The 13065-nt window shown below is 38.8% G+C and overlaps 1 protein-coding gene, 1 non-coding gene and 1 pseudogene across 2 annotated transcripts; all 3 read right to left on the reverse strand.

The window, feature by feature from the left end:
* Nucleotides 1-485: 485 nt before the first annotated feature.
* Nucleotides 486-2803, reverse strand: LOC149103097 (uncharacterized; annotated as a pseudogene).
* A 276-nt stretch (nt 2804-3079) lies between these two features.
* Nucleotides 3080-5122, reverse strand: LOC149103098 (uncharacterized). Its single transcript, XM_089273641.1, has one exon. The coding sequence runs from the start codon at nt 4677-4679 to the stop codon at nt 3648-3650; it is 1032 nt and encodes a 343-aa protein (XP_089129767.1). The 5' UTR covers nt 4680-5122; the 3' UTR covers nt 3080-3647.
* Nucleotides 5123-6045: 923 nt separating this feature from the next.
* Trnap-cgg (transfer RNA proline (anticodon CGG)) lies at nt 6046-6117 on the reverse strand. Its single transcript has one exon. It is a non-coding gene; the product is annotated as a tRNA-Pro (tRNA).
* Nucleotides 6118-13065: the final 6948 nt, after the last annotated feature.

Raw genomic sequence — 13065 nt, forward strand, 5'->3', positions numbered from 1 at the left:
GTGGCGGGACCTAAATACGGCTTCTTCGACACAAGTTGTCATGGCGTCTGTCACAGCGGGCCAAAATCCACAGTGGGAAAAAATGGCGGCTTTACATTTTACCACAATGCATTGCGTACATGGATTATCAAAGTAGGCATAAAACTGAGAATTAAACGAGACTTACCTGTAAGTTGACGTTTGATGGCAATTCTATCGAGTCATCACGAGGTGTAAGGGATCACACGAGATTGCGTAATCCAGTCCCAGAAGTCAACTTTCAAAGAGGTGAACAAATACTGAAAAGTATATGTTAGGGTGGGTCAATCTAAATTAGGGCGGGCATGTGATCCCTTACACCTCGTGATGACTCGATAGAATTACCATCAAACTTCAACTTACAAGTAAGTCTCGTTTAATTCTCAATTCTATCTCGTCATCACTTAGTGCAGGGATCCCATGAGATGTTGAGAGCCAGTATTTGTGAGCACAAAGACAAACAAGAGTTGCAAAACACAACAAGAAAATCTTTATTCCAAGAAATGATTGCTGGCTATTCAAGAGAGCAGTTGCTAGTTCCCCACTTTTGTGAATTGGTTTCTTATAATACGTTGCAAACGTGCAATGTCCTGACCAACCGGCAGTTCGGTGTCCAAAGGAACCTTAGCTTTTGCTGCTGCACTGGTTGACGAAGACCTGATGCTGTGGGGTTTAAAATGAGTTAAGTCAATACTAGCCTGTCCTAAGGTGGCCTTGATCCACCTAGAGATAGTATCTTTACTCGCTGCTTTGTAAGGTTTAACATAAGTAATGAAGAAACTTGTAATATTTCCTCGTAGAGATTTAGTGCGTTCTATGTATTCTTTAATAACAACAACAATACAAAGACAAGTATCTGTTGGGTATACAGGAAACTCCAATTCATATGGACATGTTTTCCAGGTTTGGTCTGCTTTAGTTTATCACCAATCGAGAACTTGACAATTTTGTCAGTCAATACCATGTTACGAATGTCCAAGAAATGAAGGGTTTGACATCTCTGAGCTGAAAGGATGACCAATAAAGCAACAGTCTTGTACGTCAACATTTTCAACGATAACTCTTTAACAGGAGACAAACTCTTTAACTAATTTAACAAGATACTTGGGTCCCAAGTGACAGTGTACCTAGGTAATGCAGGTTTTTGTTGAAAAATAGCCTTTAAAAACTGTTTAACAATTGGAAGTTCTCCAAATGCAACACCACTAGGACTGTATAGAACCTGTGATAAAGTAGACCTAACTGTGTTCATGGCACTGTAACCTAGGCCCTGTTCAAATAAATCAGTCATAAAATCTAACGCTTGTGCTGAAGTTGCTTTGTATGGATCAATGCCCCTTGAGCTGCAAAACACCATCCATTTATTGAGGTATACAGAATACTGTTTTTGTGTACTCCCTCTCCAGGATTGGAGAATGACTTTGGCAGCTTTTTCCGAAATGCCTCTTGATGTGAGGGAATTCCTGATAATTTGCATGCCAGGAGGGTAATTTTTTTGTGGAGAGGATGTAGTCTCTCTTGATTGGATGGGAGTGACAGTGTCCTTGGACCTTTTGGAAGAGTAATTGGATAGTCTATCAACATGTGGAGTAACCTGGGAAACCAAACTTGAGTTGTCCACAGTGGTACAATAATGATGCCCTGGCTCTGGTCCTGTTCGACTTTCTGAAGTACTCTGTTAATCAAAGCAAAAGGAAGAAAAGCATAGATGTTTTCTTTCCAATTAATAGAAAAAGCATCAATAGCCATTGCCTCTGGGTCAGGTCTCCAAGAGACAAAGGGCTTTAACTGATAGTTTAATCTGGAGGCAAAAAGGTCTATTGAGGGGGTACCCCAATGTGCTGTTACATCTTCAAACAACTGTGTATTCAGTTTCCATTCTATGTCAGAGTGCTTTTCCCTTGACTCTTTATCTGCTAAAACATTTTGTTTCCCGGGGATGTGTACTGCAGTTAGCCATATGTTATGTGTTGAACACCAAACCCACAGATCCCGGGTAATTTGATTGCATTGAGACTTTCCACCTCCCATGCTATTGATGTATGCTATAGCAGTTGTGTTATCAAGCATTGCTTTGACATGAGAATTCTGTAAATCTGAGCAGAATGCTTTCAGGGTAAGAAAGCATGCTAAAATCTCAAGGTAATAAATATGATTTTTTGACTCATCCTCAGAACACTGTCCCCCAGTAGATAGGTCATTAAGAACTCCCCCCAACCAGTCAGGGAGGCATCAGAATAAACTGTGAGTTGGGATTACCATGAGTGGTCTGGTTGGATGTGGTGGTAATATTTTCAATCCACCAATGAAGATCAGATTTTGCCATATCAGAAAGGTTCATGGTTGCTTCAAAATTCCCCCTGCTTAGTTTAAGAGCTGCCACTTTCTCTATTTCCAACTGTCTATAATAAAGAGGTCCATACATTACACCAGGAAAACTGGCAACCATAAGGCCTATAACCTCTGAGACAGCTCTTATTGTCGGAGAAGGGGTGTTGAGCAGTTCAACTGCTTTCGATTGAAGCTATATAGCCTTTGTTGGTGTTAATGAGACAGTCATCTCGTTTGAATTCAATACAAAACCCAAAAAGGTAATACACTGAGTAGGAATAAGTACTGACTTTGCCATGTTTAAGGTCAGACAGTCTCTGAACAATTTGACTGTGTTAGTTACATTCACCTCACAGTCATGAAAGGTTCTCCCTTTGAGGTATGTATCATCTATATATCCCACATTTTCGAAGCCTTTGCAACGCAAAGTAGAATATACTGGCTTCATCAGTTTTGTGAAAATTCTGGGAGCACTACTCAAGCCATTTGGAAGACAGGTAAACTGAAACAACTGATTATTCCATGTAAATCTGAGGTATTTCCTATTGTCTTTGTCTATTGACACAGAATAGTAAGCATCTTTTAAATCAATAGTGACCATGTAACAGTTTGGACTCATTAAAGTGATAGCACTTTTAAGGTTTTCCATCTTAAGGTGATGGTATTCTACAAATTGATTCAGATGCTTCAGATTAAGAATTAGGCGGTATGAGCCATCCTTCTTAGGCCGAACAAAAATGTTGGAGATGTATTCTCCTTCAGAATGTTTTGTTTTCTCAATGACTCCTGTTTCTAGAAATTTGTCTATTGTCATGTCAATAATTTTGACCTCAGTTTCATTAAAACAGTATCCTCTGGGAGTGACTGTTCTGGATTATTAGCCAACCCAATTTTGACTCCTTTTATGGCATTTAGTAAAAAACTGTCTGAAGTTATACTTTGCCACGTAGTTTGAAATTGTTTCAGTCTACCTGTAACATATGGTACAGATAATGAGCTATTTTCATGATCAGCAATATCAAGACTCACCTGACAATTTAGGTGCTCTAATGCTGTTGTTCGGATTTCCCTTTCCTTTTGGGGTCCGGAATCGATCTCCTCCCCGATCCTTGGGATTTCCATAAAAAAGGCCTCAGATAGTGTGAAGAGTTTGATCTTTTTTGATGCTTAGGAAAATGGTTCGACTGCTTTGATGAAACCTTTACACCAACTTTATTGGTTTCCGAGATTTCCTTCACAGATTTTGGTAAATCGTCACCAAATAGCAGTTTTGTAACTGGCGTTTGGGAGCTACAGAGTTACTTGAATTGATCATTCAACTCAGGTTTAATTAGCTCACGCCTCTTGAGATTGACCTCATTTATTGAGTGTCCAAGAAGGGCAAGAGAATCAAGCGAAAGCTGAAGAAAAGCAGACACATCGGTCTCAGATGCAGGTTTGGAGTTAGACTTCAACTCTAACATTTTATCTACGATTTTGATAATCGGGATCATGCTCTTGTTGAGACTTGTTTCAAGTTTCTGCATTCTGAGATCTCGAGAACGGGTATTTGATCTAATCTTGCTCCAGATTTCTGGATTGACTCTTGTATTGATCAAGTTCTCACAGTTCTGTGGCCTGTTGTATTTCTCGTGCTTTTCTTTCGTTTTCTCTTCAGATAAACTTGTTTTGACAATCTTGTCAACAAGCGAAGCTAATTTAGCATTTATCGGCTCACTTACTGTTCCTTCTGATTCATACAGTTTAGAGAGCTCGCCAAGAACTTCATCCTCGTCAGTTTTCGAGGTCTTGGATTGCTTAGAAGTCTCAGCTTGTTGTAAGAGGTCGTTGACCTCGGTGGAAATATCAAGCGGATTCCCCGTCATTTCCCCATGAGCGGAGTCTTCAACATCCGTGGACTCCGAGTCGCTCATTTCGTCTCTTTTTCTCTTACGAGATGTCTTAGACTGAGTGATAACTTGCACTGCAGATGTTACCGATGAAATCATGTGATTCATCGAATCGAGAGACTGTTGTTGGAGGTCTTTAAGTTCGTTCAAACCTTGAATGACTTGATGCTGGTGTTCGGCGCCTGTCTTTGTACATGAAGTACGCTTAACTGGGGCTTTGGCGGTAGTTTTACCGGTATTAGTTGCCGTTGGCCCCTTTTTTGTATCGGCCTTACCACTAGAAGATGATTTTACCTTTGGTTTAGTTGTTTGTGTATCGTTCTGTGTAGAGGCCTGTATAGAACCAGTTGACGAACTCGGTGAGTTCAGCGAAGTTACATCTGAGTTGAGCGACAGCAATTCTGCTGTGTTCGCGTTTAAAACCACGGCCGGTTGCGGCATGGTGTGGTTTTAAAGATATTTGATGATAAAAATCTGAAATGACCCTGACTTTCTATTAAGAAAGCCAGAAAAACTGTGAAAACTGTGGAGTTTTCAGAAACACGTCCACCGCCGAACGGGAAAGGATTCGCATTGATTTCTGGGACTGGATTACGCAATCTCATGCGATCCCTGCACTAGGTGATGACGAGACAGAATCATATCTTTGCAATATTTGTCGCTGTAGTACATTAATTGTGTACGCTACAGGTTTAAAGCATTAGGCGCGTTTTTCATGAGCGTTTCTTAGGGATTTTGACGCTAAGAATTATTGGTAAAGGTACCAGTCGCCATCTTGTTCCCCACACTGGATCTTTTTTGGATAACTTTTAGATGGGTTTTCTTATCGCGACATGGACATGAACCCACAAGATTATAGTTTAAATTGCATCGTGTTTAATAAGTAAGGATTATTTATTCAGTAATTCTAGATTCTTAGCAAATCTATCGTTGCCTTCAGTTAATTTTCAATCCTTTAATTCCTGCTGTGGAAACAGGGTGGCAAGAGAGTCACACGTGCAGTAAAGCCTGGTTTTCGTTCAAGTTAGCGACGCAAGTACAAGTGCAAGCACAAGTGGAAACACAATAATTCTTATTTCACCGTCACAACGGCCGTGACGCAGGCATATGCACAAGGGCAAGCACAAGCCAAGGATATTATCTACACGTGGTTATGTTTGCCCAATGAAAACACTGGATCCAGATCACCTCACGCCTAAAATGTTTTTCAAAATGGCGGAAAGTTCAAATGATTTTCCTTGTGGTTGTGTTTGCATTGAATTTCGTTTTTACTTGGGTCATCCCTGATGCTTGCGTTCGTACTTGCGCTTGTGCTTGTGTTGCTAGTGAAAACCTGGCTTAACCATGCGCAGCTTTTTGCTTCAATAATAGGACAACCAACGACATCTCTATTATTATTTTTATACTACTTTCTTTAAAACCAGTTTAGAAACTCCCTTTTCTGTTTTGATAAGAACTCAATGCAAACAATAGCAAGCCAAATTTGTGTTTCTCTTTTTGCTTTCTTTGCGCGGGAAATGTTTCGTTGCTCATTTAAAAAAGACATTTCCAGGGCAGCAGATATTTATTTAAAAAAACGTTCAAAGAAGGCTTTGTATATGGTAAACAAATCAAAGGGAGAGTTTCACAGTTCAACGCAAGCCCTAGCTTTTGCGTAAGAATGAAGTATATTTTTCGCTTACTTTCTTCGCTTTTCTTCTTTCGCTCGTTCGTTCAGTTCTTCACATGCAATAAGCCAGTGATAAAAAAGCCAAAGAAATCGATGCTGTTACGACTTGTAAAATATTTTGACAAAATAGTAAACATGGGGCCTATCCGGGAGTCGAACCCGGGACCTCTCGCACCCGAAGCGAGAATCATACCACTAGACCAACAGGCCAGAACAATAAATAGACACTACGTTACTACCTTCACGTAGAGTAACATAAAAAAAGTTAAAGTGTGAGATTTTCTGGATCAACTTATGAATTGTGTCGCCATATTTTGTTGTTTCTTCTTTCTTTCTTTTTTAATCAAAGCAACGTGCAACTAAAAACAAAAAAAGGAAAAGCCAGGTACTGCATGGGCCGGAATTATTGGGATTTTTACGCTACCGTACGAAACATGTTTCATATATTATATAGCATATAAGTTTCTGAATCTGTAATTTCTAACCAATCAAATTCAACAGTACTACTATTTAACCGTAGAATTTTCTGTTCTAAGCGCAAAATAGGTCGGTGAGTTTACTTCTGTTTAAAAACAGAAATCAGAGACAAATCAGTAGATAGTGTTATCTCAGCTGGCTTACTTAAGCAAGAAGATGGTCCGTGTGAGGGTCGAACTCACGACCTTGGCGTTATCAGCACCACGCTCTTTATTTTCGTTGCTGTCTTAATTAGCTTGAGCTGTAATACGAAAGATTGGGTACAGTGACATTGAGAAACCGCTTGGCAATTTGGCATCGAGAGCTTCTGGGGAATTAGCTCAAATGGTAGAGCGTCCGCTTAGCATGGGGGAGGTACCGGGATCGATACCCGGATTCTCCAGATTATGCAATTAAAAAGTATCACCTTTGGGAGAACCTCAGTCGGACCTGTGTGGTGTTTGGCTTTCACCTACATAGCAAAAAAATTAAAATCGTGATTCTAGCGGAACATAACCTTAGTGAATTAAAGCGTCTGCATGATTAAAATAATAAAATAGCTTTACTTTCTGTCCATCATCATCAAATAGGAACTGAACCTAAAAGACCTAAAACTCGGTATAAATTTGTTAAGAACAGCATATAATAGTAAGCTGAACCTTACACTATTTTCAAATCAATGGCGTTCTGTAACATCAGTCAGTAATTACATTTACCCTTCATATATGAAGCAGCAGATGGCAGTCTGAACACAAAACTGATTCCCACACGTGGATTAAATGCTGTTTGTTTTAATCTTTCGCGCTATGAAAAAAATACTAAGTGATTACGATCGGCGCATTTTCAATTAATTTCCTCTCTCTGGAAAAAGCAAAATTAATATAAAAACTGCCATCGCTGTACCAACTACCGAGCTGGATTAAAAAGTTTCACAAGATTTCATTGTTAATCAATTTCATTCTCGGAAGAACGATTCGATATTTTTAAATTGCGTTTGCTGTCATTTATAGACAACAAAATTAATTACCCCTTTGCATTAAAGGTTGATTGTTTTTATGACATCTTTCAGAAAGGCTTACTTTAATTTGTTACAAGCCATTTGCTTTGGCACAAACTTCAACGTTCAACAGATCTTCAATCGCTACCAAGTAACGAATCTGAGAAAGAGAATGTCTTTAAACATTTCAGGGAATTCTACAACGAACGGGACAATAGTGGAGTTGGTAAAGAAAGCCCCAAATGGAAAACTTTATTTTACGATCGACAAGTTATTGATTTGTTTGTCAGCGTCACTAGTTATCGGAGTTGGAATCGTTGGAAATATTCCAGTCCTGTTAATAATCAAGAGAACCCAGTCGCTTCAAACCGCTCAGAATTATTTTTTGGCAAATCTAGCGGCTGCCGATGTTACAAGTCTCCTGTTTTGTGGTTTTCGCCTCATCCCAATGATTAGGGTCCTTCCAGATGGAGCTGTTGGAACTGTTCTCTGTATGCTCTTTGTCGGCTTCAACGTTCCTCTGACTGCTACGGTTGTCTCGGTATTCACGCTTACAATCCTAGCAATAAAACGTTATAACGCAGTAGTAAGATCTCTACGGATGCTGCAGCTTACGAGAGAAACGGTTCGATACGCGATTATTGGCACGTGGATGGCGTCCGTTGCCTTAAACACACCATTGTTTGTGTACACAAACTACAAGTTCAAGACAGCAGCTTGCCGACAGACGTACAGTCGGAACGCAGAGTTAACTCACATTATCTTCTACATAATTTTTATTTTCACTCTTCCCTTTCTCGTTATCAGCTTTTGCTACAGTAAACTTGTTAAATCGCTCAATCACATAAGTGCGGTTACACCTGATAGCAATATCCCAGAAAAAGAACTCATGCGACAACGAAAACAACTCTTGAAGATGTCGGTGACAGTTACTCCTCTTTTCGGGGCGTGTGTTTTACCTGCCAGTGTTGTTACTGCCCTTCGCTATTTTCGGCTGGTAAGCCAAACCATGCGGGCGTTTGGGCTATTGCTGCTTTTTATAAGTTCTGAGGTAAATCCATTCATTTATGCCTTTCACAGCTCAAATGGGGTGGGTGGGGGCGGATAACTAAGATGGACTAGCATCCCATCCATGGGACAGAAAAATACTCTCAGTTGTTTAATACAACGGAGACTGGGATAAGCTGTTCCGTGTGTGGGCTAGCAAGGCGCAGGTGCGGCCATTTAACGTTTCCTTACCATCCAGTGTCAAAGAAGGCCGTCAATTTCACTTCTACAAAATGAAATTCAACCTTTAACTTCCAGGTTTCAATAAAGCGAGTCGTGAAGGAAAGAGTAATTTTTCAGAGAATCTTTGTGTTATCTGCGTTATACGGCTGTTATGAGAAAGGCTGCGTTACAAAAGCGTAACTGAAAGCGTACCCCGCGCCAACACCGAAGGGTGCTTCCGGTATTGCTCCTTTACTGCTGGTCGATTGAAGTCCACGTTGTTTCAGAGGGACAGCGGAAAATTCATTGATAGGAGTATTCGCATCTTCTCTGATAGCTAAAGAAAATTATCCAAATAAAAAGTTTACAAACCGTTATTTGTACAACAATGGTCAGAAAAACATCTGTCCTCAAAAAGAATTAGAGCTGCATATTAGCTAGTAAAATAAAGACTGCTGGAGAATCCGGGTATCGATCCCGGTACCTCTCGCATGCTAAGCGGTCGCTCTACCATTTGAGCTAATTCCCCAAAGCGTAAGTATATACAAGTTGCTATAACTATTGAAAAACCAATGTTTGAGGCATGACCTGCTGGTAATTAGTTTTAAGCTTTTTTCTAAACAATTTACTTAGAATTTCATTTTAGAAAAACAAATAATTTAATAAAATATGTTGCTTTTCATTCTAGTTCCTTGTTATTTAGAACATAAGCTACTGATACATTATTGGAAAGTATATGAGAAACAACTGCCAATAAATAATTTCGGGATAACTATCTTTCAACAAAAATGTCTTCATCATTTGAGAAAGCACGTTAACAATATATACATACATCTTAAAGAATAAAACCAAATCAGTTTGAACAAAGCCAATGAGCGGGTGCTGTTCCTCATTAGGCCAAACTTCTGATAACGTACTTGTACAGAGGCAGTAATACTTAAAAAAAAACGGCACCGAGACTAATTTGTCTGGTCCGTTAGCGCAGTCGGTAGAGCTTGGTGCTGATAACGCCAGGGTCGTGAGGTCGACCCTCATACGGACCAACTTGTCCTTTTAAGTAAACCAGCTGGAAAATACCACTTTAAGATTTCTAACTGACTGTACTCTGATTTCTCTTTTCCTTTATTTTTTTTCATTAGTTAATTCCCCCTGATCAGTTCAAAACAAGAGAACTAGATCAAAATTACTTTAGTTTAATATTTTCCTAGAAGTCGTTGGAAATGTTTCCCGGCCAACAGAAACAGTTGGTTAAGTCATATTTTAATCTAGAAGGGCTTCGTAGTAGTCACTTGGAATTGTCTGCGCAAAAACAAAAGTGATTCTTTAAAGAAGAAAGGTATTCCGTTGTTTCATATGGCCGTTGTGACGTCACAAAAACCATCGTAAAATTGTGTTTCGTTATGATGTTGTTTTCATTGACAAAAGAGTATTAAAAAAGGCCTGTCCAGGAGCGGAACCCGGGACCTCTAGCACCAAAGCGAGAATCATACCACTAGACCAACAGGCCACACGTGGCTGGACATCATTTGACAAAGGTCTTAATCTACCTTTATCTGTTGAACTGGTACTGTAATACCTGTTATGTGTTGTCTCATTGGCCAAGATATTTACTATCCAAATCTTCCGGGTTTTCGCTTTTCATGTCTTTCGAGCATGATACAATGTAGCAGAAACCTTACACAAGTTAACATTTCATCCACAAAAATAAATTTGATGAAAATTGTACAAAATCCTTCGATGGAAGTCTCCGTGGCGCAATCGGTTAGCGCTTTCGGCTTTTAATTTTTTTGTTTGACTTCGGCAGTGTTTTTATGATTGCATGCTCGATTTCTTTATGAACTGTTTTATGGCATCTTGTATTTTGAGGGTAAAAATATACTCAAGTAACTGTAATCTTGACAAGTAAATTAACCATAATTGAGGGATGTTAAAGTATAATAGCACACTTTGCTGCATCACTTAAATTATTTAGTAGTTATTTTTCTGTTGTAATATTATGACAATAGCTTGTACCATATGTACTTAAAAATGTTCAAAAATTCTTCCAAAACTAGTAGTTTATTTTATCTAAAACTCTGTTTTTTCATGTAACAATCGGGGGATTAGCTCAAATGGTAGAGCGCCCGCTTTGCATGCGGGAGGCACCGGGATCGATATGATGATATTATTTTACTCCAAAAGACAAAATTTAGATCAAGAGTGACTTTTTAATATTATTTGACAAGTTATTTTCTTCAAAGTTTTACAAACAGCAGTAAGCATTTTTAAATGTTCTAAATTCTTTAATGTGGTGTATTTAAATCTGCTCTTTCATTTTCGGTAACACTTGATAAAAACTGGTGAGCAGTTTATCAAAATAACCTCGCAACAGTTAAGGCATCCGTACAATGGGGAATTAGATCAAATGGTAGAGCGCCCGCTTCGCATGCGTTTGCTATCCATGATAACATTTTTTTTTTTTTGTCCTTTTGTCTTTTTTGTTTGCAGTTCTTTTTTCCTCAGCTATCTGCTCATAAAACGCAGGTAGTGCGCCATAACTTCCTGCGACAAAATTACTGTATTACTCATCATCAGTATTGACTGTTATTCGGATTCTCCAACTTTTTTTTAATCAATTCGTCATTAGATATTTGTTTTTCAAGTTATAATTTTAAAACGTGCATTGAAATTTTCTGTAGGAAACCGTGAACGCACCATACTTTCAATGTTAAGCAGATTTTCATTGAAAATATATTCATTGAATGCGATTATTATTTGCTTAAATTTTTAAGATGAGCTGCCGGCTCACTGGTGGCGGAGCTTAAGTGCGGCTTCTTGGACACAAGGTGTCATGGCGTCTGCAACAGTGCGCCAAAATCCACAGTGGGAAAAAATGGCGGCTGTACATTTTACCACACTGAATGCATGGCGTACCTGGATTATCAAAGTAGGCATAAATTAATATCTTTGCAACATTTGTCACTGTATTACATTCATTGTGTACGCTAGGTTTAAAGCTTTAGGAAGTTTTCTGTGCATTTTTCAGGAGCGTTTATTAGGGATATTGACGCTAAGAATTATTAGTAAATGCACCAGTCGCCATCTTGTTCCCCACAGTGGATTTTTGGGAAAATTTTTACATAGGTTTCTTATCGCAACATCGACTTGGAACCACAATCTTATAACTTAAATTCCATCGTGTTTAATAAGTAATATTGATTCATTCATCGCAGATTCTTAGCAAAGCTATCGTTGTCTTCAGTTAATTTTCAATCTTCTTATTTCTGCTCTGGAAACAGGGTGTGAAGAGAATAACACGTGCTGTAATCATGCGCAGCTTTTTGCTTCGCTAATAGGACAACCAACGCAACTCTATTAACATGTTTATACTGCTTTTTTAAAAAGCAGTTTAAAATTCCTTTTCTGTTTTGATAAGGAACAGATGGAAAAACAAAGCAAGCCCGTTTTAAAAAGTTTGAAATAAATTTTCATGGTTTAAAATATTTGTGCAGCAGACCATTTACTTTTGCTTCGGTGAACCTATTTCGGAGAGCGCGCGAGGAGGAAAATAACCCTGACCTGATCTTTCCACCCAAACCACGCATTGTTCTTTTTCGCTCGTTTCTGATACAATGAAGCTGCTCACGGCAGTGTTCAATGAAAGGCCCCATAGATATCTTTATACACTTGATCTTGAGGCTATATATCGTGTGTGGAATGAATTTTTATTGAAAAGCTACAACTATCAAACAAATTTTAATTTGCAAATTTGAATATCTGTTAAAGATATTAAGAGGCGCCCTCTGTAAATTTTAACTATGGCCATTTGGACCAGAAAAAAATCAAATTCCTCAAACTTTCTCAGATAAATGGTCTAGAAAAGTGATTCACAAAAATATAACTTTCAGTTCGATTCGATTCGTACTTTAGCGTTGGGGCCACCATCTTGGCTTTGCCCCTCTGAGAGGGCTTTCAGCGGCCATTTTAGGGCACATTTTAAACAATTTGCCATACAAAGGAAACGATATAAATCCGGGTAAAAACCGTTTATTCCAGACAAGCAAATGTTTCTTGTTACACTGAGAGGCTGTTTTGGCAATTTGATCATCATCTGTTTTTTTTTACAGAATTTTAAATTTCTTCCCTTTCGGACTACTCATGACGCGCCATAAAAAAAGGCGAAGTTTAAAGGAAAATATCGCCAAAAGTACATCACTTGAGATCCCAAAACTACCCTCCACTTAAAGAGCAATGTCTCACCTGTAAAAACATGCAATAAAATTTTGGGGCAGTTAAAACTGTAAAATGTGACAAGAAGAAGTTTCAGCTGTGTTTTTATCAACAAAGACCGCCATCCTAATTAGCATAATAACGTGAAAATAATGCTGCACAGAGAAAATAATGATATATTCCACTTACCTCGCGACATGTCCACAACTGGATGTTCCACGATGCCTCGTGTTATATTTCCAGTATGTTTCAGCCACATCTTCGGTGATTAGTGCACGAAATCACTC

This window comes from Orbicella faveolata, unplaced genomic scaffold, assembly GCF_042242905.1.
Source record: "Orbicella faveolata isolate gen_17 unplaced genomic scaffold, um_ofav_v1 contig_35, whole genome shotgun sequence".
Classification (NCBI taxonomy): domain Eukaryota; kingdom Metazoa; phylum Cnidaria; class Anthozoa; order Scleractinia; family Merulinidae; genus Orbicella; species Orbicella faveolata.